The 23,402-nt window shown below is 39.5% G+C and overlaps 1 protein-coding gene across 1 annotated transcript in view; it reads left to right on the forward strand.

Annotated features, from left to right (window-relative positions):
- Window positions 1–23,402, forward strand: part of SDK1 (sidekick cell adhesion molecule 1) — a 418,839-nt gene that overhangs the window by 295,889 nt on the left and 99,548 nt on the right. The window contains exons 18-21 of the mRNA XM_061473901.1: window positions 3,826–4,007; window positions 12,141–12,256; window positions 15,338–15,530; window positions 18,937–19,035. Of these exons, the coding sequence (XP_061329885.1) occupies window positions 3,826–4,007; window positions 12,141–12,256; window positions 15,338–15,530; window positions 18,937–19,035 (590 nt within the window). The remainder of the gene's footprint in view (window positions 1–3,825; window positions 4,008–12,140; window positions 12,257–15,337; window positions 15,531–18,936; window positions 19,036–23,402) is intronic.

A 23,402-nucleotide genomic window follows, 5' to 3' on the forward strand; every position in this document is an offset into this window, starting at 1 on the left:
AGACCTTATCACTCTCTACTGCTACCTGAACAGAGGCTGTAGTGAGGTGGGGGTCAGTCTCTCCTCTCAACAAGCAATAGGACAAGAGGAAGCTGCTTCAAGCTTCACTAGGGGAGGTTTAGATTGGATATTAGGAAAAATTTCTTCACCCAAAGGGCTGTCAGGCAATGGAACAGGCTGCCCAGGGCAGTGTCAGATGCACTGTCCCTGGAGGTGTTTAAAAGATGTGTAGTGGTGCTTTGGGGACATAGCGGTGGACTTGTCAGTGCTGGGTTAACAGTTCGACTCAATGATCTTAAAGGTCTTTTCTGACTCAAATGATTCTGTGATTCTGTAAATACATTCATTATTATTTACAAATGCTGTGGCTGCCCTGTTTTATTACAGAAGAAAACACCTCTGTTCAAGTGGCCACATGAGTGTAGGCACTTAAATTCTAGCCTGCCTGTTCTAGAGAGTCAATGAGCTGGGGGTCTCTGCTAGCTACTCTGAAAGGACTGCCTAAGTGGACTAGCTCCCTATGGAGACTCTCTACATCCAGATAGCTTTTTTCCATTTTCAAAGTGAAGTGCAACAAGTACTAAAAGTGTTCACATGGGAGGTTAGTACAGTGCAGCCTATGCACTGGAGATGTATATTTGCTTATTACAATCTCAGCTTCCTGCTAGAAAGGTTAATTAAATTTATCAAAGACACAATAGGTCTCCTTCACGATGGAAGACAAAAATAGAATCAATAAGCTTCGGTTTTGTGCCAAACAAAATGAAAAGAGAATGACAGGTCAGATGCTTCATGGCAGACCTTAATGTGGTTTTAAAAATCAGTCAGGTGAGTAAGATTCTTTCAGCCCCTTCTGTATTTATTAATGAGAAGCAGATTCCAACAGGTAATTTGGAATCTAGAATACATCCAGTCTTTCTGCTTATACAGCATATATTGTGCTGGAAATGGTGTTGCCGCTCTAAGTAACCTTGCAGGGCATTTCGCTTTTGTAATTTTTGGGCACTCAGTTATACACTCCTGCCCACTTCAGCTACAGCTCACCTGCTTGTTTGGCAGCATACATATCCTGTGGTGCTAGCAGCCAGCTAGGGCCACACCTTTAGTAGAAGAGGCATTATCTAAATTAGGTATTTGTGAGAAACTCCCAAGCATTGCATTGCACCAACTCTGACATGCTTCCAAGTGATGGTTACAGCCTACTGTGGGCTGGCTGCTGACATTTTTAATACAGTGTCCTCCACACCTGCTAAAAGATAACTAAATGCTACAGTTAGATGCCAACATCCTGTTCATGCTGTACTACTTTTGCTGGCATGGATGGAAATGTTTTTGTGATGTTAAGAGTGTTGGTGAGCTCCCAAAATAGTCCTGGAAAGTTCTGTCTCTTTGCAGGCAGAGCTGTAAGTCTGTTAACCTGTCTGTCACCTGCACAGAGCCTATTATGCTGGTGGGCCACTTGTACAAGTGCCTGCAGTTTTAAGAGCTGGACTCAGTTTGAAAGCCGTACCAGTCATTAGTGACAGGCAGGAAGAGGTGCTTCAATTTTTATCTATAGGTAGTATCTTGTCATGAGACTTGGGTACCTATTTGCACAGGGTACAACTGTTGCTTGTACGATTCTTGCATTTAAACTGGTTTATTTGATGATATGATTAATTCCTTAGCTATTCCCAATGAATGTAACCCAGTCTCAGCTTTAAGTTCTATGAGAAAGCAATCCCATAGCCTCCTAATTCTGGTAACCTGTTCTGTTTTCTCCCTATAGTGTTTTCAGTGTTTACCTGAAGTATTTTCTACATCTACGAGCATAGTTGATCCCTGTCCTTGCTGTAACATCTCTTTCCGTTTCAACAGAGAGTGATCATATTCATTCTACTCAGTCCTTGAACATTTTTGATGTCTATATGCTTTGTCTTGACTACAGAGCAGAGAAACCATTTATTCAACAGGAATTTAAGATTATCATGTAAAAGCACAACTGTCCCAAGTAATAAACCAGACTGTTCTTCGAAGTCAAATTGTGTGGTGACAGCAATGTGCTCTGAAGAAAAGTCTTCTTGCACTGATTTCTGTAGAATTGGGGTATAACAAAATAAAAACCACCATGCGTCACAGAGACCCAATCCTCAAGACACACAAGATACTAAATTGATGGAACACCTGATCTTTAAAAGTGAAGGTGCACTGCACAAGTCATATGGAGTATACATCAAAGTCCATGGTGAGAAAAATCATGAAGACGTGACATTTCTGAGCTGGCCTCCTTCCTCTGCCCTTTTTCTTGCTGGCAGTATTGCATTTAGAGGACTGCCATGCTAACAGCATAATGGATTAAATCACAGGGGCACTCTACACCTTGTCTGCTAGGTGTGAGACAAAACATTGCCGCACAAAGAATTGACTTTGCCAGGAAGCATCCACCCTTCCCAGGGGACAGAAGAATGAAAAAGATATTGTGAAAGTTGAAGAAGAAGGCGGCATTCGATAAACTCGAATGAGGGCTGATATCTCTTTATTTCCATTTGTACTTCATAAATTGAATCGCACCAGTGTAGCATTACAAACATTAAATATGCCAAAATACGGTCAGGCAAGCAGCTGCTCAGCAGAAAATAGAGGGGTTGTCAGTGATTAAGAACTGATCTCTTTATAATAAGACTTTAGAACAAAATCTGTGGCTGAAATACACAAAGTTGTCTAGTCATAGAAACTGCACCAATTTAACTTGGATGAATTTAAAATCAGACTGTAAGATGTCAATGAAATTGTTCAATGTCAGTAAGCTTTTAGTCATTACTGCGAAGCAAAAGATGAGTAAGAGTGCATGAAAGTGGTGTGGTGAATAAAAACACAAATGTTCTCAGATTTGTCTTTCTGATGGAATAGTAATGCCTCGTGCCCCTTGCTTGGCCTCTGTTTTTTTTCTGGTTTATCTTTTTGTGAATTAGCATATTGTAAGCACCTAAAGGAAGGAAAACAACAGTATTATTCACATTCACAGATCTGCATGGTTTGTTTTCTATAATTTAGTTCTTCTCCATAGTTTCTTAGGCTGAAGAGACATATCAAAGGGGCCCTGTTTTCTGCAATGCAGTTTTTACATAGGAAAATATAGTCAAGTGTTTCAGCTTCCTATGGCTTAGCAGAAAGTTTGGCAGGATGTTTACCACTCACCTGTGCAAAAAATTGTACAGGCAGGATGCTTACATGTACTCACCTGTGTTTGGTACAGCCCTTCTGGAATTCCAATGCTTAACCAACCCTTCAGTCTCAACTATATTCCATCCTTATTTTATCCATGAAGTAAATCCTGGTAGAAGCTAGAGATGACAACACCTGGAAGGAAGCGGAATGAGATGGAATGAGTCTCTGGAAGGTCAGAGCCCTCTGAGCTCTTCCTTTTCAGGTTTCAGAGGAGAAGGAAAAAAAACCATTTCTCAAGCTGATTTACAGCAGCATCTTGCTAAAAAAATCACATCTGGGCAATTTTTTCTACTAAATCACAGCTTTTACTAGACAGGCTACGTTTAAAAAGCTGTAATTTTTCTGCAACCATAAAACAGGATAAAATACCCATTTTGTTCAGCCCTGAGCATGTAATCTCAGTGAGATCAGATTAGCGATACTATAGCAGTCAAACATGATACGGTTTTAGCAGGAGTTTGTTTGTTCTTTCTGATTATTTTTAATTATTCTTTGTATAATTCTGCTGTAGAAGTTTGTGTCTTGCCTCTTGACAAAGGAAGCAGTTTCGCTGCTCGGGATATTTGCTGTAATTGATACCATCTAATTCACTAGCAAATATTTCTTCCCATATGGTAGGTATCGCCTGGCTGGCCTCCCTGGAGAATACCAGTATAAGAACATCACCAGTGCAGAAATCAACTACTGCTTAGTGAAAGACCTCATCATTTGGACCCAGTATGAGATCCAGGTGGCATCTTACAATGGAGCTGGGCTGGGAGCATTCAGCAGACCTGTGACAGAGTACACTTTACAGGGAGGTGAGCAAATTGGACCAATATATCCTTTAGCGTTACAATTTATAACATGCTTTCCTAAGGAGATGCGCTCTCTGATAGTCCCACTAACAACTTGTAAAATTAATGGTCATTTTGGTCAAATTTGACAGACAGCTTGGGGTAGGAAACACCTACGAATTTCAAATGCTGGAGTAGAGACAAGATAAGTCTCTGCTGTTATCTCTGTAGAAGAAGCTGTGAGTGAATTAAAAAATTATCTGTTCTGTTTGACCCTCATGATGACCCTTGCAGGTCAGAGTTGACTGCAGCATGAGGAATAAATAGAAATGCTGAAAAGAGCTGGGAATGGATTTATAGGGCCTGTGACAAGCAGGGACTGAGGTTACTTTGCCAGGAGAGTCAAAGAGAATGTGGAAGGGAATTGGGTTTATCATGGTCAAGGTATGCAATATTCTATGTATGCAGCAGAGGAGACAAAAGCTGAGTAAACCGGCTATATTCAGATAATCATAGGATACCTTGTTTTAGTAATACAGAATAAGTTTATAAGGAAACTATACTAAGAGAATTAAAGCCTGTGGAGAAAAGAGTGGTTTGTAGTATTTCAGGAATGGTGCATACATTTGCACAGAGGAAGATAATTTTATCTTTAAAGCCCTGATTTTTATGCTACAGCTCCTACATATCTTTCTGCTAAATGCTTTAAGAAAAGTATAAATTACATCAACAAAAGGATATGTAATTACTTTTTATAACCAGTGTAAGGCATGTTTACACCTCTAGATTGGTATAAAAATCCATAGGATAATTAAGCACCAGGCACTTAAAGCTTTCATATATTCCCATCATTACAGGGTTGTGCTGGGTGCTGAGCACTGGACAGTAGATGGTCTCTACTTTATTGGTCATAAAACAATTAAAGTATTTTAACAACTTGCAGATTTACAGTACATCAGTTAATTTACAATGAGAGAAGAAGATGTAGTTGTTTGTTAATTGTTACTAGGAGTACATTAGAACATGATTAGATACAATTTGAGGTGTAGGGAGATATTTAAGAAAAGATTATTCATGTGCAACACTCTTTAACCACAACAATTAAAGAAAGAAGCTATATTTTGTCTTAGGGCATGTAAAGGCATAGAGGAGTGTAGACACACTCACACTCTTTCTAGAAGTATTTATAGCAGACCTTGAAATGTTTTTCTTAGTCTTCTCCTCACAGCCAGGATTAATGGTTTTCATCCAACTAAAGACCAGATCTCTGCTAAGAATTGGTTTGCCCAGAGAATTTGAATCTCTTTTGTGAATAGGCTTGTAATTCATCACTTTGTTTATTTGCACATTTTAAACTATCATAGCACCTTAACCTTCAATCTATTAAGACTTAGGTTTGGACTTCACACTCTTGTTCTTAAACCTGTCAATTGACTCTAATTTCCCTTGATGTTATGCACTGTTATTATCATCCTTTATTTATTGGCTGTCTGTTGTCATTTATAAGGATATAAATCCTCTGTAATAAATTAAGTATAGTCAGTCATATTAATCAGCAAGAGAGTTTAGACTGCAGGACAACCTGCAATGGCCTGTTTGTCTTAATGTACTTCCTAAATGCTCAATGGTGATAGACTTAGAAGAAATAATGGATATTTCTTATTTATTTTATATCAGTATTTAATAATAGCAGTAATTAACTATTTCACAGGTGCTGCCATCTCCTAATGAATGTCTTGCTGGGTATGGAGCCTTTTTACTTTTTAGAGTTGAAAAGGGAGGCTGGTTGGTATCAGTATCATTTGAAACTGGATTAATGCTGTCTCCGTATGTCACGCACTGCTGACCGAAACTCTGGTCCTTTATCCTTCTTGTAGTTGGGAAATGACAGGAAAAGCAAGTGACTGTTTCTTGCTCCAGAATGTCCTTCCTAAACCAAACCAGCAGGAGTGAAAAAAAAAAAAAAAGTCGTGTAAAACTGCCTTGTAAATCATATTCTGATTTTAATATGAGTGGAGATAAATGTCAGAGACATACAGTCCCATCCATCCCCCTCTCCTACTATGACTGCTGCTGCCTCTATCCTGACATGCATTAAATGATGTGAGCTGTGCTGGCAAGAACCTGTCTGTCTGCAGATGAAAAATACCTGAAACACCTCATATTAATCAAGTGTGCTATGCAGCTCAGCCTGGGAGGAAATGAGTACTGGGAGCAGATCAACTCATTGGCAGGAGCAGATCAGCATGTTGGCATCTTTGTCACAGGGAATATTGACTGGCCATATAAGCTGTGGATTTATACCAGAACGTGGTCTATTAATCCCTTATTAGTTCCCTGGCATTGCTTTAGCCACTGATAACTAATCAGCTACTCAAAGCTCTTCAAAAATCACCAACTTCTAGAATGTGGCTGAACTGAGAAGATGCTGAAAAATCAAAACTTAGAGAGGAGCTGGCATATAACATCACCTAGATAAAATGTCAGAAAGACTTATTGGCAAAGCACTGAACATCCTCACACTAAGGTCAGGCAGGTTGACTGTCACTAAATCTCGAAAGTCTTTTCAGAGTGATATTAAGCCTAATCCTTTGATGCTCTGTATATACAGATCTTTCTTCATCAGAGGTTTCTCCAGCTGTTCCTTACTTTGATGTTACTTTTCACAGGGATTTGTGCCAGCCTTCTGCATAGGGCAGTTTTTACTTATTTAAACAGTGTTGTGCAGGACTTTCCAGTAACATATGAAAGCTGAAGTTTTTCGATACCTTTTTATAGAATAGATTTCTGAGAAATATAAGAATCTTTCTGGATGGTGATGATATTTTCTCTGCTCTGTACTATTGGGCATGTTTACCTTTTCCAGCAGGTTGATTTGAGAAAGCAAAAGCTTCCATTCTTTATTTTGGGTCTGTTCCTTTTATCTCACTATCATGAATACTTCTGAACTTCTCTGTCTTTGAAAAATTCACACTGCTCCTTAGATTTAGGTAAGGCAAGGTTTGAAAGCAGACACTAAACTTTCCTTAGGCTCTTTGTATTAACATTAGCCCACTTTTGTTTCTATTAAGAGTGCTACAGCTTTCTTGTGATGCATATCCCAAAAGCCAGTCTTATGTCCTAAAGTTCATAGGTCTCACCGTTTAGTTCTTACTGTTTTGTTTTCCCTCCTGTGCCTTGCATGGACACTTTGAAAGGATAGGAAAGCCTGAGAAAAGGGCCCTTCCTGCATTAAAACGTGGAAGAGTCACCAGATTAGTGAGTCTTGAGGGTGTGGAGAGAAAGATTAAAGCAAGATGAGCCAGGTCCAAAGTAGTCTCTTCGTCAGGCAGTGGGAGGTGAATCAGAGACGTTTATAAGACTGAGGCAAAAACCCTAGAGAAAACCTGGCTGCCTGAAAGCTTCCTACTTTATATAGGAAATAATCTTGAAAAAGGAATCTCTGAATAAGGAGAGTCTTCTGCAGCCATTCAGTTTCATCTCACTAAAAAGATACTTCCTTTAGTTTTCCCTCACATATTTTTGGCAAAACTGTCTTCCTCATTCACTTCCTTTTGGGAACCTACCGACCGCTGGGGAGCATCCATGGCCATTTTGGGCCCAGCTGCCCCTGTGCAGAAGCAGGTTGGAATTGTAGTGGCTGGATTTTTTATCTCTCTGCTTTGTCAGTGTTAGGTGTCATTTGCCATCTGCTGCTTTCTTTTTGTTTGGTTGTTGTTTTGGGAGATTTGGGGGTGGGGTGGGGTTAAATGATTTGACAAAGGGTGTGAAAAGAGCAGTTGTCTCAGTGAGGTCCTGGCCCCCAGCTCTTAATTAAGAAATAAAATCTTGTCCTTGGGAGAGGCATGCAAGAAAGGAAGAGGGCATTTCCCAGCTTCAGGAAGCAAAACTCATCAGGTAGTGCCAAACCTCATAGTACTGAATTTCAAATATGGGCATGTGTAGAATTGTACAGACCATTTTTTCTACACACATGCTGCAGTTCATAGCACAGCAGAAGGTGTCAGCCGGGCCTGTAGGGGAATAGAATTTGTGGGAGGAATCTCATGCCTCCATGGCAGACTCTCCTTACCGTTCCTACCAGGAATGTGCAGCTTTAGCACTTCCATCCAGTTCATTAAAAGAACAACCAAATCTTCACATATAGGAAAACCTGACGTTCCCCGAGTCTGCCTTATTTGAGGTATGGAAGCTGCTACTTCAAAGATCAGGCACTCCAGAGAAGTAGGAGACTTTTCTACAAGCCTCTGCTAAAGATCTGTATTTAAGCCCAGGAGTCTGGCTGTCAGAATCCCTGCAGGATTTACATGCTATTTGCACGTAGCTAGAGACAGAACAATTACATGTACACATGCTTAACCATAATGCCTTCTCTCCATTAGCTCATCAGCAAAGCCCTTTTAATGACTTTTATAGAGAGTGCTTCTATGACCTTTTCTACTTGTAATGCTTTGCATGAACTTGCAGTCCCAGTGGCTGAGCTATTAACAGATTTCCAACCACGTGAGCTTTATTGGGAAGAAAGTAACAGTTGGTTTTGTCTGACCAATTTGATCTGCGATTCTGAGATGACTCCCAGATGGACCTCCGCTGTGAGACAGTTCAGGAGTGCAAACATGATGAAGTACAGGTTTAAAGACTAAGAATGTAGCTGCTTGAGGATTGCTCTTGGAACGCTTATTTGACATTGGTAGCTTCCATACTGCTTGTCAAGATACTTGCAGGGAGACAATAGATATCTACCACTAAATTAGAAAATCCATTGTGTGGACAGGTACAGTTTCAGTGAGATACTAACCATGATCTTAGAAAAGTATTTGAGTTTTGAAGTGGCTAGGAGATCAGTTCTTATTTAGCTTCTGTCAAACTTCTTTTCTTTTTTAAATGCAAAACTCTTCAGATACCCAAGGAAGGCTTTAATATCAGGACATAAAAGGAGAGCTTCATACTGGCACTTAGATTTGAGATTATAATGCCAATATTTTACTGACTAAAAATATAAAATATATTATGTCTTCTGCAGTATAATTAAGCTTATGCATATCAGATGGACCATGTTCTTTCCATCTTTTAAATGCATTCATTGAGATGCAGATGTTGATTTTTCAATAAAGATGTCCAAAGAGGAATTGTAATATAAATAATGATTCACAACATTCTGAATGTTTTATGCTTTCTCTTCATAATTTTAACTATTTTTCCTTTTGGAGCAGGTACTTTTTGTGCTATGATCATTTGTTCTTGTTTCAGGAAATTAACTCCTAATGAAAGAAATAACTAATGTATTTGGTTATCCACATTTCTGAAACTATTAAACCTGTCCTGGAGTGCCTGCCTGAGCTTTTTTGGGGGACTTTAAGGACTGCAAATGAAAACTTGGAGCTTGCTGATGCAATTTTCAATATTTTGAAATCATAGAAGCACAGCATGGTTTGGGTTGGAAAAGACCTTAAGGTCATCTTGTTCCAGTCCTCCTGCCATGGGCAAGGGACACCTCACACTAGAGCAGGTTGCACCAAGCCCTGTCCAACCTGGCCTTGAACGCTGCCAGAGATGGAGCATTTGCCACTATTTTGGGCAACCTGTTCAAGTGCCCCACCACTCACAGTAAAGAAACTCTTCCTTGTATCTAACCTGAATTTCCACGTTTAAGTTTGAAAATGTTAAGTAGAAATGTATCTTAAAGACTCATCAAACCCTTAGAATAAAATCCTTCTGATTTTGAAATCACTGGAAATTTGCTGTTCCTTATACAGCATCTGTGGGATCCTCTGCTAAAGAAAATAATGGCCACAGAAATGAAGCAGCAATGTGCATGCTGATTTATGTTCCAGGAAACCAAAGGCACTGGGAGTGGTTGTACTGTCAACTCAGGTCTCCTTGTGCATGTTATGCTTTGGGAAAAGCAGGCTTTTACTACCACTGCTGAAATTCTACATTTCTTCAAGTGTGGCTGTCACTGAGCAACACATGGCTTTATGTATAAATTTTCTGTATAATAATTACATTATAAAATCAACCTAGCATCTACAAATAGAGGTAACTTTCTGATAAAAAAACTAACTTGGAGGCTTTTTTCTTCCACAAGAACAAAACTCTGGCTGTTAACATTATCTGAATATGCAAATATGAAGGAAAGAAAGAATTTTGATGATTGGAAGAAATCTGGTTCACATTAACCATTTTAACCATTAATTATGTGAAGTGCTGCACACAAAACCAAATTGAAACATATATTGTGGCTCTCATAATAAACAGTTTCATCAAAGGACATGAAGAAGACAAAAATACTTTTTAGTAGGGGACTGTAGCCAAAGCAGCTTGTCATTACTTTAATATTTATGACTCTGTATCAGGATGATTTGGTGAATCTCTTTTAAGTACAAAAACTTTATGATGTCTACAGGCCATTAAGATGATATTATAACCTTCACAAAGCATACAGAGAGTTATGATACATGGCAGGAAGTAGGGCCCAGATTCTAATGAGACATTAGAGGAGTATCAGATAAATTCTGCTATTAGAACTCAATAATTATGCGCAGTTCATAAATTGTGACATCAGGTTTTAAATTAGGGTCAGAAAATTCTGAATAGTGTGTGGTTTCTGAGGTTAAAAATATAGGCAGAGCTAAATTTTCAAGCCATGGTGTAGTCATCAGGGGGGTTTAATGACAGAGGGCATGAAAGTGGATGTTCCTGACATTCCAAACTTGGCATCTTTAAGGGTTTCTCCACTTTTCTGTGTTGAGATTTGAGGTTGTCAATGTCTTTGATAAGTGTACCCTGCCCTAGCTCTGTTGGCTGCAGCCTTACTGTGGCTTGTACACCAGTTAAGAATAGTGACCCTTTATGTGTCTTTCAAACAAAACAGCTTTTGGTGGAAAAAGGGGCATCTTTACATGTTTGAACTTAATTTCTTCTCCGTACAAAGACTCATCTTCCAAAAGTGCTTTGAAGCTTTAAAAGTTTGTGACCTGTTTTTGAAAAGTATGGAGCAAACCACTATTCTCAGTGGGTATTGTGGATACTTTTTAGAATCATAGATCATTGGGTTTTGGTACAAGTTTTCCCTTGGAAGCAGAAGGAGCAAAGCTTTTCAGGCTTCAAAACCACTTGTGGATAGTTCCTTTTTTTGTGGAATACAAATGCACATGACTGTCAATAGTAATATTTTTGAAGCATTATTAAACTTATTTTATAGGATTCAAAGTGTATTAGTCCATTTTTTATACTCAAATAGCAGTTTTCTTCTTAAACTTCCTATAAGGTTGGTAATTTCAGAAATTTAGACCTGTCTATTAGTATTCTTTCCTCTGAGAACTGTAGAAATGACATCCTAAAGCAATAAGTTGAAGAAATTGCCTGGAAGGCATTTAAAGAGACATTATATTAAATGGCAAAATATTTAGGTGTTATTTTTTTGTTGTTTGAAGCCTTTATGTTCTATGGTGAGTTTTTTGTATTGAGAAAACATCTGTCTAATTAAATACTTGGCTTAAAATGTTTATGCAACTTCTAGTAGATTAGAAGATGTATTGGCTCAGAATATATGTAATCAATTCAATATACATGAATGAATATCATATCAAGATAAAATGAGAACATCTCCAATTCCCAAGAAAAATCATTATTGTGTGTGATACGACTGGTCTTAATTCTTAAGCAGCAGTAAATAACAAACAGATGCTGTTGCCAGATTATAATTCTCAATTAGAACTGTTAATTGTGCAGACTCCATGTTTCTTTGTCTGATCTGGGGAATTGAGTGGTATTAAGACCCAAGAAATCTCTTTTTGAAGCTGTTCATTCTCTGTGCAGTCATGGATAATTGAAAGAGATGTGTTTACCTATCATTACCTAGCTTCTATGTCAAGTCTCTATGAGAAACTCAGCTGTGGAATAATAAGCTACAGAAATCATTTCACCCCCTCTCCTTGAAAGAATCTCCAATACAGAATGAGAAATTAACCCAATTACTCTTCTTTCCAAGTCACTGCTGGCTACTCTTGCACAGGAAGTGCATTCTTCTCTCAAGGTTGTTATTACTTTATGACTTGCAAGTGACAGTTAGTGGGTGCTGTGTTCATCTTTCTCTTTTGTCCCCTCATCCCTCCTCCACACTGTTTTATTTTCTTTCCCTCTCTGCTGCCTCAGTGCCTACAGCTCCACCACAGAATGTGCAAGTGGAAGCCGTGAACTCTACAACCATCCAGTTCCTCTGGACCCCTCCACCCCAACAGTTCATCAATGGTATTAACCAAGGATACAAGGTAAATAAAAACAAGATTTCTGTGACTTCAAATAGCATTTGCCTTAGCAGTTCTGGTAGATAACAATTAGAAGTTGAATCTAATAATCTCTGAATCTCCAAAGTGACTATATATCCTCAGGGGTATCTTAGAGAAGTAGAATGAAGTCAGAAGGGAGCAGTTGTTGCTCCTAACATTTGCCATTTATGTAAGTTCTAAAAAAGGAATATGTCATAGACTAAAAGTCTTAATACCTTTGTCATTTATCTGGAGAGTTTCCAAAGCCAAAACACAGTTCAATGTCAAACAGGCTGGAAAGTCAACACAGGAGATACAGATCGTCATGCCACTGAAAATCAGCCTTGACATTTCTATTTACTCTAATGCAAAATTCCCAGTAGTTTCATTAGAAACCAAGACATCACCCTAAATATTTGTCTTAACTTTCCTGCTGTGATGATATGGGAGATGTAAGAATGTAAAATGTATTAATCATGCTTGATGACATGGAGTTAGCATGGCAAGTCCCTGTTGATGTGGCAACTGGCAGTATCTATTACAGTACGCAGAGCAGAGAGTGCTTAACAGAGCACTTGTTGGTACTTTGACCAGTGGAGTGTATGCTGAGAAGGTAACTGGAGTGGTTTATTTCTGTCTCTCAGGAAGGACTGTTTAATAGAAACTCCTTCAATGGTTCAGCAGTAGGGGCATAATAAGTGAAGGGTTTAAAAACATTCATGGAAAGAACAAAGAGGAATCTTGTAGGAATCACAGAGCAGGGAAAGGGAGGACAGGTATGGTTTAGGAGCAGGGAGGAGGAAGGCGGATTTAGGTGTTAGGTGCAGGAATGTTGAGTGGGCTGAAAAGAATGTTCAGAAGACAAGCTGTGAATTGGGGGATTGTAGGTGGATTTAAGAAGTTTCACAAGGCTTGATCCTTCTCTGAGCATCTCTCAAAGTGATGGAGAAACTGAGACAGAGGCATGCATGGGAGCTTTAGTATTTTTGAGCAGATTTCTTCTCATTAAATGTTTTCAGACTCCCACTGCTGAAATACTGTGTACATGTATAGAATCATAGGATCAACTAGATTGGAAAAGACCTTTAAGATCGTGTGTATGTCTGTTTTTCCCAGAGACAGTATCAGCTTTCAAGACTAGGTGACTGACGGGGCTGCAGGAGTGTATCCTGAAACCTCAATACAGAAGTAGTACTTGGCTCCTGTTCAGACTCTGGAGAATAACAGCACTTTTGGGGCTTAGTGGTCTCCAATGCGCTATAATTTTCTGGTGCAAGTCCAAGCATTGTGAGCCCAGTCAGATTTGGAAATGTCATATTTGTGATTTTGATTCTTTGTTTTATTCAAACAGGGTTTCAGTCTAAAGATCCCTAGTCTCATTGCATAGCTGCCCCTAATTTATGTTTCTGTTTCTTTCGTAATGGTATGAAATAATTAAAACCATGATTTTATCTGTCAGTGGTCAGTGAAAACTTTTGAAATGATCAAAATTTTTTTTCTTTGGATTTCTTTGCAGTAAATTGCAACAACTTTATCATTCCTGGTTCTCACAGGGGTTGTGAATTGCATTACGAAGACTGTGAGAGCATGTCTGTCAGTTACTCCAATAGTTTTTTGCATAGTTTATAAATCACTTGTAGTAGTCAAAGCTGTGCCTTTCCTTTCCTTAAGGATGAAACCCATTTTTTCCTTTAACTGACAGAATTGTTCTCCTGTATTTCCTGCACCTTTCCCAAAGAATGTGCAATGAAATATACTCAAAAAAGAGCGATCGGGTCCTCCAAAGTTTTAAGTGCCAACCGTAATCCACAAAGGTGATTTAGGAAAGAAAATAAAACTTACTATCCCATCAGCCATTTTCCATTTTTACCATTTCTTTGCAATTTATTTGCATTTCAAGAAGTTGTAAAGTGCACCTTTGCAAATATGAAATATCCCTCACAAAATTACTCCTTACAGTCCTCCCACTGCTTTCTGATTATCGGAAACTATAGACATTGGCAAAACTGTCAACTGTGGCTCATTAATTTCAGGCATCTATTCATGTTTATGAGCCTGAAATCAATGCAAGGAGTGAGATTTACACAGACACTGAGTAAGGCCTAGAATTTTAACAGGCCACACCATAAGGATTTTTGGACAAAATAAAAATTTCATCAGCACTTTCAAGCTTTAGATCCTGGAGCTTGTTCAGGCAATTTCAAAAATTGTTTTAAAATTTCAAAGTCATTTGCCAAAAATGAATTTTTTAAGCCCTCATTTAAGTACCTACACATAAGGTACTCCACTCTAAAACGTATCCATCACCAAGAAGATCAACGGAGATAAATGAAATCTTGAAGGACTGAGCACATCTGACAAGCATGTTACTTTAAATGCCTGAAAATGTCTTCAGAAGTTGAACTTTTGGGACCCAGGTGTTGAAAATTGTAGTAATCATCTTTCCAACCATTTTCTATTCTTTCTGTAGTTCCAGAACTGCTTGAATCATTCACAGGATAGATATCCCCAAACCACCCAATGCTGAAATACTCTTAGCCTGTTAGGCAAGGCTGGTCAATGGTATACTGGGGAGGGCGTAGAAGAGGGGTAGAGGGATGTGTGTCCCCTTCATCCTTCCCCCCCTTATCCCACTAACCTCTCTAACTAGTGGGATCTTAAAGTAATCCCAAAATAAGAGGAAGTATTTATCTCAGGGTAGCACTGAAAGTATTTTTCTTCCTTCAGCTTCTTTTCAGCAGCAGAGCCTGTCCATGCTAGTCAGAGCAGCCCAGAGAAAGCCAAAAGACTTGTGTCATACAAATAATAATTTGCTATAATTTTGGCACTGTTCAGTAGCAAAAATTGAGGATTGCAGTACCTCCATGGTATCTGTATATTTCCCATCACTAGTATTACACACATCCCTCCAGTTCTCATAGTAACGGTGTTCTATCCATCTGTTCAGCGTCAGAGCTGACAGTAGTTTAACAGCATTGCTTGTTTTTTCACAATCAGATTAAGATGGGTTTGGCAGCCAAGCATGCTTTGATTCCAAATAGACACAACTTCTGATGAGAGCTCATCCATGTTTGAATTTTCTAGCTTCTGGCATGGCCAGTGGATACTCCAGAGACTGTGACTATAGTCACCATTGCTCCAGATTTTCATGGTGTTCATAGTGGCTGCATCACCAACCTGAAGAAATACACTACTTACTACACATCGGTTCTGTGTTTCACCACACCTGGCGATGGACCACGCAGCACACCCCAGCTCCTGCGCACCCTTGAAGACAGTGAGTACTCAGCACTCGTGGAGAATCTCAGTGCTGAGATTTTGTTTGCTTGGACTTAAAGCCAGAATATTTAAATCTTAAATTTTGACCTCAGGTTCACAGTCAGTTTGCAATCTCTTGTCAAGTTACTTTGCGTAACGACCTCAGCCAGTTGTCCAGTTGTGTTCCTTTAGCCAAATTAATGATATTTAATGTTTTTTTCATTATGGATTAAATCTGAATTTGATGGAAGCTGGAAGCTTCATGGTCTGGTTCAGCTAACACAGAACGTGTTGTTTATGTCTGTGAATCCTTATGCTCTTAAATCCATGTTCAGGCACCAAGTAAATGTGAAGTGATCTGCTGAGGAACTGAGCACTGGAACTTCCTGTGGAGGTCAATGATTCATAGAATGGTTTGGGTTGGAAGGGACCTTAAAAACTATCTTAGCTAGTCCCAACCCCCTAACACAGTCAGGGACACCTTCCACTAGACCAGGCTACTCAAAGCTCTATCCAGCCTGTCTTTGAACACTGCCAGGGTTAGGGCAGCCACAGGTTTATATTTAATTTTCAATTGTTTTCTTCTGTTAATCAATATATTGAAAATATCTGTATTTATGTTATATTGCAATTATTTGTATAAAGGGACCAGAATCATAACAATGCAGTAACTTTCATTCTGCAAAACTGGAGTCAGGATGAAAGAAAATGAAATAGATAGTTCAGCATATAAATTCTTCCCTGCATCAGAAAATATTTTGGCCTCTGTGGCCCCTTGGAAATTTTTGCTGAAGACATATTTGCAACTAACAAGTCTAGTGTGCATCTGATGCAGATAACAACTAAATTGCGGTGGCCTTCACAGCTAACTGTGTCCCCACAGTGATCTTGGCTCCGGCCAGTGCTTCAGTATCTTCCTGTCATGGTTCATCAGAAAAAATGCTGCATGTTTACAGATCCAAATCAGAAGGAAAAAAAGTCCAATAAATCCATGAAGGAATTGTTTTTAGAAATTGTGCTTTGCTTCAACAGGCATCTTTTATGTTAGTCAGTGTTCCTGTAAAGATAACTCTGTCATTACATTCACAGAAGTAAGTCTCCAAGTACTAATCCAATTTTTCATGAGATATTCCGAAAGAACATGAAGAAAATCAAATAATTCCCCATGGATTTTCATTTTGTGGTTAGTCTTCTCCATATGCCAGACCTGTGCCCCAAGAACAGATTGTAGGCTTAAACCTTTGACTGTTAGAAGATCACAGAGATAGCAGTTTACCTAACAGAAATCCATGTGAACCATGAATATGAACTCATACTTGTTCATCTGTGGTTAAAGGGAAAGCGTGGAGAAAAGGTATGATTCTGTGAGAAACATGCACTACATTCCTCTGTGTAGTATTAACTTTTTTGCCTGTTTTCCTACGGAAATTGAGCTTTTGACTTTGAGGGTTTGTAAATATATTCGACTGTCTGTCTTGGGTTCATCTGTCTTTCTCCCTCCAACAACATTTGAAACCTGTGGCTAATTTCAGTGAGTAAAGAAGAATAAGAAACCAAAGATATGACTTACTAAGATTTTGTGAAAATGGATCAGCTGGGAAGAGGAAAGAGTCTATTAATATTTCTGCTGAAGGCAAGGCTGCAGAAATGAGCCTTAAAGACTTTGCAGAAAAGTGGGAGAAGGAGCACAGCAAAGACCTTGAGGGTATCTCAGAGAGAGGTTGGGATCAAGTGCCATTTTAAACACAAGGAAATTCCATCATGAAGCATAAATCAAGAGAAAACTAGAGTTGTATTTTGTAAGACATTTAAAACATTTCTTGGTGCAGGCAGCTGTATGCTGCAAGGAGCCTCAGCAGTAAAGATGAGCAGTTTTCTTTTTTCCTTTTTAATCCTTCACAGTTGTTTTCCTCAGTTTTCTTGGTGGCAGAGAAGTCAAGTGCAGGATGGTATAATGCATCTTTGCAGAGAACTTGTTAAATCTAAGTTGCTTCAGGATTTATGTGGTGGGGAAAAAATATTTGAAAGGACTGATGTTCATGTTTTCAGGTGATAATTTCCTGTCTATATAGCAAAGTTAGGCAATCCTTTAGGAAAAAAAAAACAGTGCAAACAGATCCGTTTGCTGATGAACTGTAGGTCAAATAAAATCTGATGTCCAGTCAGAAGCATTGCATCCTGGCTTGGAGTAACCTGCACCTGGTTTTCATGATGACATGAAAGTTGGACTGCAACTGAAGGAGCTAATTGGAGTAAAGCTTTGCGAGTATGAGGTTTGCATGTCTGCAGATCCATAGTCCTGAATAGCACATAATTGCTGTGCTCTTGTTGGGTATTCCCGAGATCAGTACCAGATCAGCACTTCTTTCTGTAATGCTTAGACTACTAGATACTGCAGAATGGATTTGGAAATTTTCCTCACTAGGATTGCAGAATTGCAAATGTGGTTGTAGCTGACCTACTGGCAGGCTTGGGGTTTTTTTTTCATCATAGCTGGAGGGGAATGAGAAACTGGACTAAATTGAAGAGGAAACAAAATATGAAATTGCAGACGAGAAATTGCCAACTGATGTCAGTGGAGCTGGAGGATACTCGGGCAGGGATCCAGTGACAGAAGCACAGTGAATATAAAGTGAACAAAAACTCCTTTTTCCAGTACAACGATTGAAGAGAGAACAGCAGTTGGATCAAAAATCAGTCAGGATGTCTTCCTTGAAGATCAAAATTGAGTCAGGATGGCATATTCTTGACAGTCATTCCATTTTATACTCTTTCATTGCACACTGGGGAGCTGAAATTTTTAAGAGCTCTTGAGCTACATCATAAAAATCCTTTAAAAGTTTCACACACTTGTGTTCATTTTCCAAAAGACAGTTGCCATTATGTTGGACTTTTTAGGGTTGTTTTAGGAGAACCTATCCAAGCAGAGGCTCGGTGACTTTGTCGTAGCTTTGACCTTGCAGAGGCAAAAGGCTCTTTTCATATGAGGGGCGTGCTGGTGATGTTGCTACAGACCTAAGGCTAGATAAGCTACCACAGAGGCATGAGGAAATGCTGAATGCCATCACTAAGGGAAAAGAGCAAACACAAGCACTTCCAGGATAGCCAGCTTGATTGTTCTTATTAGGTTAGCTCAAGAAGGCAGGCAGTGAACAAGTTGTGTGCAAGTCTCCTGCTGCCACTCTCTTTAGTTCGCTGCACAGTTAGGATGAATACTGGATAAAATAATTTTTGAGATGGTAGCCAGAGAGCTTCTTACCACCTTGTGTTCTCTACTCTTCCCTACAGCTTTCACAGATGTTTCCAGAAGGCTTCCCTTGGCCCTGGCTCAGTGTTTAATTTCTTCAGCCCTACCCTTGCCACATGAATCAGATCAAAAGTAAGTGGGGTTCTACTGTTAACAGATTTTCTTTTCTGATTGCCAGAGCCAGGAGCAGTGGGACATCTGAGTTTTACTGAGATTCTGGACACATCTCTCAAGGTCAGCTGGCAGGAACCAGTGGAGAAAAATGGCATCATTACAGGCAAGTATCGGCTGCTATCTCCTTTCTTTTTGTTTAAGTGCGTGTATGGTGGAATGTACCATTGCAGTGAAAAAATGTTTGTGGAATAGAGCTTTTAGGGAGATCTTTTAGGGAGATCTGGCTACTGCAAGCACTGGTTTCCTGCTCCCTCTTTTTTGTAATTGAAATGTCAGTTAGGACACGTTATAAAAAGTATGGGTCCAATTACTGGTACTTCATGATTGTGGTCACTATTGGCAGCTCTGTATTGGAAATCAGCACCCCATGGAGTTTCTGGTCTTGTTAAATCTTCCATGACTACCACCTGTGTTACTGCATCTCTGAAACTTGGTGAGATAGTGTTTGGTCTTTGCTGTTTGGGTGGGGGGTTCCTACATGGAGTTTACAGCTGCAAAAACTGTATTGGGATTGCTAAGATTTGCAATCAAGCCTGAGCCTGAAATCAGTGGAATCCTTCATCTGTGATCAAGTGGTCTGGCTGTGGACTGCGTAACAGAATTTGCATGTCATTACTTAATCTTGTATAAACCATCACAAGGGTTCAAACCTCTCTTGTTTCTCTTTGATGAGCTTACCATTTGACAATCTATTTATCTATTTACTCTATGCCAGCGTAGATACAACATCAGCAACTTCATTATTTTTCATAAAGGAAGCTATAAGTAGTTGAGAAAAACCCTAGTTCTTATCAACAGGACAATATTGTTTTCAGATGGAAAACTTAGAGCTGCACAGGATAGACATTCCATTGAACAAAGGCTTTCAAGGTTTTGAAGTACAGAAAAGCTCCCAATTTTAAATTACTGGAGTTAAAAATCATACTTGGGAAGGAAGACTATCATTTCACATGGATCAAAATATTTTGCTTTGGGAGCATTGACGTTGAAATGTTTCATTTAAAAATTTATATATATAATTTATACGAACAAAATATGATTCAGCAGTTAAAAAAATATCAGACTTTCTGGCTCCTGAACATTAAAATGTTCTGTCAGTCTGATTTCCTGAAGCATTTTAACTTTGACAGGTCTAATTATTTTGGTAGGACTTGCACTTGTCAATGTTTTCTCTGTGCACCTGTAACATGCACCATTTGTACGTGTCTTTTTGCTGTCTATAGTGTATGTGGAGTCTTTATGCAGATCACCTTATGCCTGTATACCATGGTAACCTCCCTGAAATATCCATTGATTTAAGTGGCTTGAGAACAGAAACTAATGACTTCTGAAAGAAGAGCAGTATTGATTCAGTGAAGGTGGCCAAAGCCTTCAAGCCTGAGTGCTTAAATTTTGGTACCTAAATCCAGCCTAGCTCTCTAAGATGATGTAATACTCATCCTTATTAAGCACAAGTTAGCAGCATTATGCTTATTGTTCCAGAATTGCTTTGCTAGAAACAAGCTGCTGCCTCCCAGAATGGGTTGAAACCTGGTGGAACACATAGATGGACTTTTTGGGGCAAATTGTTTCAGAAAGAATGAACTCAATAAGCTCTGTAGTTCATAAAGAAACACCAGAGTAAAAAAGGCCAGCAAAGTATTGAAGGAAAAAGAAATATCCTTAAATGAGGCAAATTGCATTTGGGATAGAAGAAAAGAACAGCAAAACTGTTCATGCTCTGAGTGCCTGAAAGGTTTATAGATGGCTGCTTGGAGACCTGAGGGCTCACAGAGGCAATTATTCATCATTTCTGCTCATTGATACCTTTACTGGACATTCTTGGTCCTTGCACCAGAGCTGGGAGGAAGAAGGCGCGAAGGGTGGTGCCCGGCAGCTGCCTGTGCTGGGAAATTGCCCATTACTCTGGCTATAAATTTCAGTATCTTCCTCATTCTCTCGGTAAACATTGATTTATGAGGATCTGGATGTAGACGGACAGTTTGTGATTGGATGTACTGCTCTCTTGTAGAGAATTTACTCCAGATCAACAGAAAATTATTTCTGAAACTCCCCTGGTCATTAGTTTCCGTTAGGCAGCATCTTGTGGCGAGGGTGGAGTGCCAAAGCATACAGGAAGGCTCTGTGGCACCTATTCTGTTCTCATTTACACTGAAGCCAGAAGAAACACTCTCAGTGCAGGCCGTGGGCTCCCCTGTGCACATTTCTGGCAGTGCTCACATCTGTAAAACAGCAAGCACATTTTTACCAACCACATGTCCTAAAGTCCTGCCCATCTGTCAGTCATTGTGGCTTAAGTGCTACTTGGGGGTATGGTGGATGTTGTTCTTTTCCTTCAACATTTTTTCTTGTGGTTTTGCTATGCATGATTACATTTGGCTTTGTGTCTGCTCTGTGTGTATCTGTTTTCTATTTGCATTTTTTTATATGACTAGAATTTGACTGTACATTTGGGACTGAAATATCCAACAGTAAATGATGCCTCTTTGCCTTGTCTTCAATTTGCGTATGAAGTCAGGATATTTTTCTTGGTGAATATTTTCTCAGAAAATAAATACATAGAAACTATATACCTAATGGGCAAGAAAGCTGGGTCTCATCCCTGTGGTCACAAGGGAGAAAACAAAATGTTCAAAGAATAATTGCCATCATTTGATGTATATCCGAATATTACTAGACGTGAGAGAAGATGTCTCAATCACTTCATATTGCCTAATGCATGGTGGATGAAGCTTTCTGTTGTTCATAAGCCACAAATGGATAGAGAGAGCATTAAAAATTCCCTGCTTATTTGCTTCTGGTTATTTATTGCTTTGAGCAACCTGTTTTGTTTTATTCTGAGGTGACACTCCTCAATTCCCTCTGCCAGCCTATGTGTAAGGTTCATAGCAGGCGTAGCCAGGTCACCCGCAGCTCCCAGGCAGACAGATGAGCTGTATCACGGCCCTTGCCCAGCCTCTGCTCCATCCATGACTGCACATGGATGTTCTGCTGGCTGGGGGCACAGCTGCTGGGTTTGTGTCCTCTGTTGGGAAGCGGGGAGATGCACAACTGCACCTTCCTCAGACTCCTCATTCTTCCACATTGCCCACAGGTTCTAAAAGAAAGGGTGTAGGAGGGTGATCATCATTCTGTTCACAACTCCTTCATGCCTTTTCACTGAGCATCAGAGTGAACAGCCACCCTCCACCTTTCTGTTTGCTCTCTGTTAAGAAAAGCAGTAGAGTGCTTAAACATTGTCAGAAACTTCATATAGACTATAATTTTGCCTGTAATATATAAACTCTGATCCCTGGTAATCAATGCTCAAGCCTTTTCAGAGAGCATCAGAATGCCACAGTATCGCCGAGATACTGATAAATTGCTGACTTAATCAAATCCCATTCAGACACTTGCTTAAAACTGATTCCAGGTGAGCATTCAGGAGGTTTTCCCTTTCCCCTAGCTAGTGCAAAGTCAGGCAAGCAGTTGCAGTGAAGTATCACCTCTCTGTATCTCTGCCCTCTACCTGAAACGCAATTAGTGACTATTTGTTCATGCAAAATTAGATTATCATGAATCCTTGTCAGTGATGGCAGCTAGCTTAGAGGAAGGATAACAGCTCACACCTCTTAAACTCACAGAAATATTTGTCTCACCATGCTTTTTGAGTTGATGTTTCCGTGTTGATTAATGCCATAAGGTATTTTGCTATGACAATTTGTATATGTTAATCAGCTTGTCGTGATATTTTTAAAGATAAAAAAAAAACCCTCAAGCCCCCCAACTGGGCTGAATTCCTCACCTTAAATGATGGGAACAGGAACCCAGTAGGGAGTTTCTCTAGCTAGCTTGCCTCATGCATGGTTCACTCAGTGGGGTTCCCTTCTGTTAGTCCTTTACACTCACTTCCATTTCACAGGCATTCAAGAGCTGTGTTGTGGCTTTTCCCCCCCGAGTCAAATCACAAAAGAAAGCTGCAATCAGGCAAACTTTTCAGACAATCTTTCTGGAGACTGGCACAGGGAGGTTCAAATGGGTTCAAACGAGAATAAAGTGGGGCTGGGCAGGAGGAGGACAAGCAGATCTGGAGGTAAAATTGAGCAAATCAGCCAGTAGAAAGTTTCAAAAGTTCTTGCAAGGCAAATGGTTATAAAAGTGACAAAAAGGAAAGCCTGGTTATGAGAGAAGAATAATACAGAGGTCAAGGTGAGTCAGTTTTGGACAATACATGGGCTACACTGTGGTTTTGAAAGAAAGGATAATGATTCACCATGCTGAAAGATTTGTGCAAGGAACAAGCAGTGGGAAGTAGAGGTTTTTCAGTTCCTAGAAGATTTCCACATTATTCCTGCCTGATTGTTATTGTCAGATTTGTAAGTATTTCTAGATATACAGCAGCAAAGGTTACTTCAGCCTGGAAGGGGGATAGCCCTACTAAGCACACACAGATTTTTAATTAGGTATTCCAGCTGGTGAGAAGATGTTGTA

This window comes from Pezoporus flaviventris, unplaced genomic scaffold (assembly GCF_033815535.1).
Source record: "Pezoporus flaviventris isolate CSIRO_AGI_PZ_B2104156 unplaced genomic scaffold, CSIRO_AGI_Pfla_v1 ptg000078l, whole genome shotgun sequence".
NCBI lineage: Eukaryota > Metazoa > Chordata > Aves > Psittaciformes > Psittacidae > Pezoporus > Pezoporus flaviventris.